Source organism: Mytilus californianus, unplaced genomic scaffold (assembly GCF_021869535.1).
Source record: "Mytilus californianus isolate M0D057914Y unplaced genomic scaffold, xbMytCali1.0.p SCAF_2, whole genome shotgun sequence".
Taxonomy (NCBI): Eukaryota; Metazoa; Mollusca; class Bivalvia; order Mytilida; family Mytilidae; genus Mytilus; species Mytilus californianus.
Window position 1 is genome coordinate 13689824 of NW_026262668.1, and position 6000 is coordinate 13695823.

Here is a 6000-nt window from a genome sequence, read left to right on the forward strand (position 1 = left end):
CTTATGCTTGTGTAAGTGTAGCTTGAGAATGAACTAGTGCGTTATAATTTTTAGCAATATCTCATGCTTGTGTAAGTCTAGCTTGAGAATAAACTAATGCGTTATCATTTTTACATAATATGGTATACTCTCCTGTTATCTCTGCGAAGCTTAGGAAACAAGCTCCCATATTTTGTTGACATGCTCTATTCATACTAGCATATACAAGTACTGGTGATTTTTATTGCAGATTTTCCACACCGAATATTGATGAGGAAAACAGTACTTTCGTATTGGTACAGAATAACATATTGAAAAGTAAAAGATTCACCCTAGTAGTTTCCCTGCTTTAAATTTTGATTACATATTTTCTTATATATGCGTTTCCTTCTTTTTTCTCGTAATTACAATTATTATCACGATTACATGATTTCGTATTTTGGAAAGTTATTACAGTTTTTGCGAAAAGGTGAATTGATATTGACAACGTATATGATATTTTTTAATTAACATTTATTTACATAGACTGTCGAAGTTGCATAATTAAATACTCGCATTTTCCCGTTCGCATTACATAATTGCATACATTAATATACAAAGTTACACAGGTGTTTTGAATTTGAATTAAATATTGACTGTTATTAGTACTTTCTTTTTCTTTTCTTGTCATTGCTTCGCAATCTAAGATTAATTTTTGGTTTATTCGCGATTTTCTTTGCCGCAAAACACCCAGCTGGTTAGTATTATAAGTACATTTTTTCCCATTACTGTCTCATTGTGGCAATATACGGATCTTAGTGTTTGTTAGTATAAAGCTGCTCCCAATTTTTTAATCTTCTTTCGATCAGAGTAATATTCATTTTTTAACCCCATGAATAGATGACGTCCCTAAAGTAAACAAACTGTACGTAAACATCCTTTTACTCATGTATTATTTCGACTATAAAAAAATGTTTCAACTATCAATTACGTTTGGCGGACAATGTGACAAAGTAGCTATACTTTTTTAATGTGATAGGAAAATCGTGTTTTCTAACAAAAAAAATATTTATAATGTTTAATTTAAAACAAACAGAAAAACGTTTGTACTTTTACCTCCAATCTCTATACTCTATCATCTATTCTAATATGACGTCCTTCTTTCGCTTTGGAAACAAAGCAATGTTCTAATTGCAATAGAACATGGCCTGCACGTGATTGACGTCACAATTGAAATTGCAATGTCAGTTGTATTGTGAACAACGCCGGGGGAACAAAATGGACATTTGTGTTAGTGGTACTCGCTACGAAGTTGAATAGAATTATTCTAGAAGTAAATTTACCTGTTTCTGTTCATTTTTTTATCGTGAAACGGTTGATTTTCTGAATATCGTTTTAACTTCATAAAATCAAAATGGCTACCTTTCTAACGTGTATTATAGGCCCGCTTCGAAGTACAAAAGTTCCAAATTTTCCTATTAAAATCGAAATTATTTTATCATGCCATGCTTTATGCTAATTTTAACATGGGTAGGCATTATATTTGTCAACATTTTACACCTCGCTAACGACATGTATAAAGATATTGACAAATATCATGCCTACCCATGTTAAGATGAGCATAGAGCTTGCACGAAATAATTATTTCTTAATTCTAATATGACGTCCTAATTACGCTTTGTAAACAAAGCCGTGTTCTTATTGACACATGTGCACACATTTACTGTTTATATTCTCGTTATTTTCATCCTAATATATATATATTAGCTGCTTACATAAAATGTTATTTTATATTGTTATCAAAACATCATATAGTCATCCTGCTATTAGTTTTTAAGCTTATCAAATATAAAAAAAGAAATGTACATAATTCATGGGGAGGAAACAGGAACAGCCTTACATTCCTAAGGTATTTTCGTGCGCTTCGACTTACTGTATAAAAATATCGTATTTGTCCTATCGGAATCGAAATTATTCCTTCATGTCATGCTCACTGCTCATTTTAACATGGGTAGGCATTATTGTTGTCAATATTTTACACCGCTTAGCATGACACGAAGGAATTACTTCTTAAACGATACTTAATTATTTGATACACAGCCGATTGAAATCGTGATATTTGTGTTTACTGTTGTCTCATATCGCATGTTTTAGTGTATTGAATAAAATTGTTTAGACCAAATGATAAAGTTATAAAACGTATGTCAAGTTTCTAGTTAACATCTTATTTCATTACCCTCTTATTCTTCTGCTGTATTATTGTAATTTAATATTTATTATTATTTTGATTAGATCTACCATGGAGACATTTTCGACGATCTTCGCCCCAAGGTGAACATGACCAAATGCTAGCCTTAGATCATTGCCAGGAAAAACTACAAGGATATGATTTTGTTGGGAATGTAGATTTTGACGAATTCATAGTACAGTCCAACCTACGAAGTATAAAGGACTATTTCAATGTAGGTTATCTGTTATTAAGATCCTTGTTTTGTCGAGCTTGAAACATTTGATCGCGGAAGCGAGACGTAGCGATCCTACATTCCGTCGTCGTCTGCTGCGGCGACGTCGGCCTAGTGGTCAACATTTTTTTTAAGACAACAATAACACTGAAACACCTTCATGGAATGTTATGGAACTGGGACAGCAGCTTTTGATTGAATAGAAAATGTATAATTATATATAATTTTCTGAACTTAAGCGTGTTGTCGGTTTCCTCGCCACTCCTGCACATGAGATATGGTAATATTAAGAAATTTCACTTGAAGAAAAAAATTAGAATTTTATAAATTGTAATAGAAGAAGGTGGATAACGAATGTCACGACCGTCTCCGCTTTGGACTCTTTTTGTTTCCTTTAACTTGATGCAAAAAAATCTCTTCCTGATATGAATCGATTCATTGAATATTTTCCTTTAACAGAAAACAAATTTTATATCCCCCCTCCCGTGTTCCTTTTCATGGTAATCTTACTATTATTCACTAAACCGTGGTGTTAACTTCTTATCGCATAGCTCAATGAAAAACTAAAATGATATTGAAATTAAGCCCACAACTCTTCCAATTTTTCTACCTGTGAATTCGACCACTTTGAATTCTTATTTATTTGTTTATTGTATATTCATAATTGATTTACGAGTTTTTAACATCAGTATTATCATTGTCTGCTATTTTCCAGTCAAAAACTCATGCACATGCTACATGTATATACATGTAGTTTATGTCAGCTTAACGTTTCATCTAGTTTCAGGAAACTATACTGCCAAAGTATTAAAAGGTTTCATCTTATTTCAGGATACAATATTGCAAAAGTGTTCAAAGGTTTCATATAATTTCAGGATACAATACGGCCAAAGTATTTAAATGTTTCATCTAATTTCAGAATACAATACGGCAAAGTATTCAAACGTTTCATCTATTTTCAGGATACAATACTGCCAAAGTTTTAAAACTTTTCATCTAATTCAGGATCCAATACTGCCAAAGTATTCAAAGGTTTCATCTAATTTCAGGATACAATACTGCCAAAGTATTCAAACGCTGCTGGATTTACCTTGAATCATTCATACTTTCTGGCAAACTGGGGAATTTCTGGAGATGGATTTCTACAAATGACACAATATACACAGAGAGTTAATCCTCGTTATGTTAATTATAAAAATGTTTACATTCCTAGTAGGACGGCAAGTACAACCACGCATGAACTTACTCCAAAATCCGGATTTAGAAGGTAAGGTAATAATAAGATCGGTCAAATTACATTTTCTATAATTCCATCTAGTAGTCAGCCATTCTGATATTCAAATTCTTAGAATTAAAATAAAAATGGCTAAATTTGTATTTGGAACGAACTGGTCTACTTGTATCTTTCTTTGTAGAATGCACGTGGCTAACCATCGAGTAAGAGTTCGTATTGTTTAAGTTCGAGTTATGATTTGAGTTTGATTCATTCTTATGCTCCTTCTATCCATGCATTAAAGGCGATTCGAATATGCTTCTTGTAATTGTTAATGTCCAGAACAAATAGAAATTGATACATACTTATCGGAAAATGAAATAAAAATATTTCAGTCGTTTTGAAAACAGAGGAAAGCATAGGAAGCCTTGCTTTTTTCTTTGTGTTTTAAATTATGTAAAAATATTACTGTTAATTAACAGACGGAGCATATTGAGAAATTTTAGGTGACTCATACTATATTGATAATATATCTTGCAAAAGATATCTTCCTTGTAAATTGCAAGTAATGAAAAACGAAGATGAAAGATACCAAATGGACATTCAAACTCATAAGTCGAAAATAAACTGACAACGCCATGGCTAAAAAAGAAAAAGACCAACAGACAAACAATAGTACACAAAACACAACATATAAAATAGACTGAGTAACACGAACCCCATTAAAAACTCGGGGTGATCTCAGGTGCTCCGGAAGGGTAAGCAGATCCTGCTCCACATATGGCGCCCGTCGTGTTGCTCATGTTAGTACAAAGCCGGTAATAAGTCTAATTCGGTTGGTCACATTCGGGGAAAAGGGGACGGGATTGTAGTTCGGGATTGTAGTTTCGACATTTGGAACATATCCGCTATCATCCGCTATATTCCCTATTAGTGAGTAAAAATGTTCTTCTATTTCAGAGTATATTTAAAAAGTCATCATATAGTAGTGCATCACTATAGAACGTGCCCACCTGTTGCATATTGGAGGAACTGTATGAACTTTACTAGATACGAAGATAAAAAAATGTTACAAATAAGAAAAGTAATGGAAGAAAGAGCATTAAATGTTAAAAGAGAACTTGGGCTGACATGAATAATTATATTTTTAATTGCATGCGGTGTTGGTGCTTTCCTTTTAAAGAAAAGAAAACAGTAACTCAAAACAAATCGAAGTTGGTATTTTAAAAATATCTCACAAATGATGTTCATATATTTCTTTTGAAAATATCTAATATTTGACCTTTTTCATTAGTTCATGAGTTCATATTTTCATCTGTGTTATTAAGGCTTGCACATTCCAGTTTGGTTTGCTGTATTATGTGATTAACAGTGCATCAATTGCACAACAGATTTCTTGAAGAATTATCGACAAAGATAACACAAAAAATATTTGACCGATTACCATGCCACATGTGGAGCAGGATCTGCTTACCCTTCCGGAGCACCTGCAGATCACCCTTACTTTTTGGTTGGGTTCGTGTTTCTCAGTCATTAGTTTTCTATGTTGTGATTTGTGTACTGTTATTTGTCTGTTTGTCTTTTTTTCTTTTTTAGCCATGGCGGTGTCAGTTTATTTCTGACATGAGTTTGAATGTTCCTTTGGTATCTTTCGCCTCTCTTTTAGTATACAGTGCGTTATGAAAAGGCACGTCGTTGTTTAAAACGTATTTCATGACCTGTGTATTAGTTTTTTCATACACAGGTTTTCGCCATTGCATGATGTCTTGAAATACTCATTTTATATATTCTTTTAATTCTATATTACCTGACTTTTTTATTTTATGTATATGTACGTTGTCACTGATGGCATTTACTTTAGTGACACAGGATTTAAAAATAAATATATGTGTTGTTCAGTCTAAAAGTTGTTTTTCTTCAGTCAGGATTCTACTTCGTCAAAAATATCTCCCATTACGCCACCTAATTTTTATAATTTTAAAAATTGAAGCCATTGTAGTGATGACAAGCTGTCAATTTAGCTCTTGAAATCCGATTAATTTATCCAAATAAAATCATTGCGATCCTTATATGCCAGTTGTATTTTAAAAGACAAATGTATCTACTGGCTATTGAGAATCATTTAATGTACTTTTATATATTTGGTCAACTTTAAACTATTGTCTGATCGGTTGTCAAGGGGGATTTTCGAAAGTTCAAAAATATTTTAATAATTCTAATTAAGTATTTCTTGGAAGGGCAGACTAAAAATTTTCAGCGAATGAGGTTTTTTTGAAGTTATGCATCTTAAAGATCCACTTGTAAAGTCTGTCGTCAAGTACTTTTAGTGAAAATTTGTTATTCGAACACACCTACTCTGTTGTTATG

General features: G+C 32.4%; 1 protein-coding gene across 2 annotated transcripts in view; it reads left to right on the forward strand.

Moving 5' to 3' along the window:
• LOC127729290 (uncharacterized) overlaps nucleotides 1–5539 on the forward strand; it is a 28940-nt gene extending 23401 nt beyond the window's left edge. Inside the window, exons 6-8 of one of the 2 annotated variants that reach the window (XR_007994571.1) lie at nucleotides 2251–2420; nucleotides 3383–3687; nucleotides 4594–5539. Coding sequence is in view for 1 of the 2 variants with exons in the window: in XM_052237029.1 (XP_052092989.1) it covers nucleotides 2251–2420; nucleotides 3470–3687; nucleotides 4594–4768 (563 nt within the window). In the remaining variant the exon portion in view is untranslated. The remainder of the gene's footprint in view (nucleotides 1–2250; nucleotides 2421–3382; nucleotides 3688–4593) is intronic. The other variant, XM_052237029.1, reaches the window with a different exon arrangement.
• Nucleotides 5540–6000: the final 461 nt, after the last annotated feature.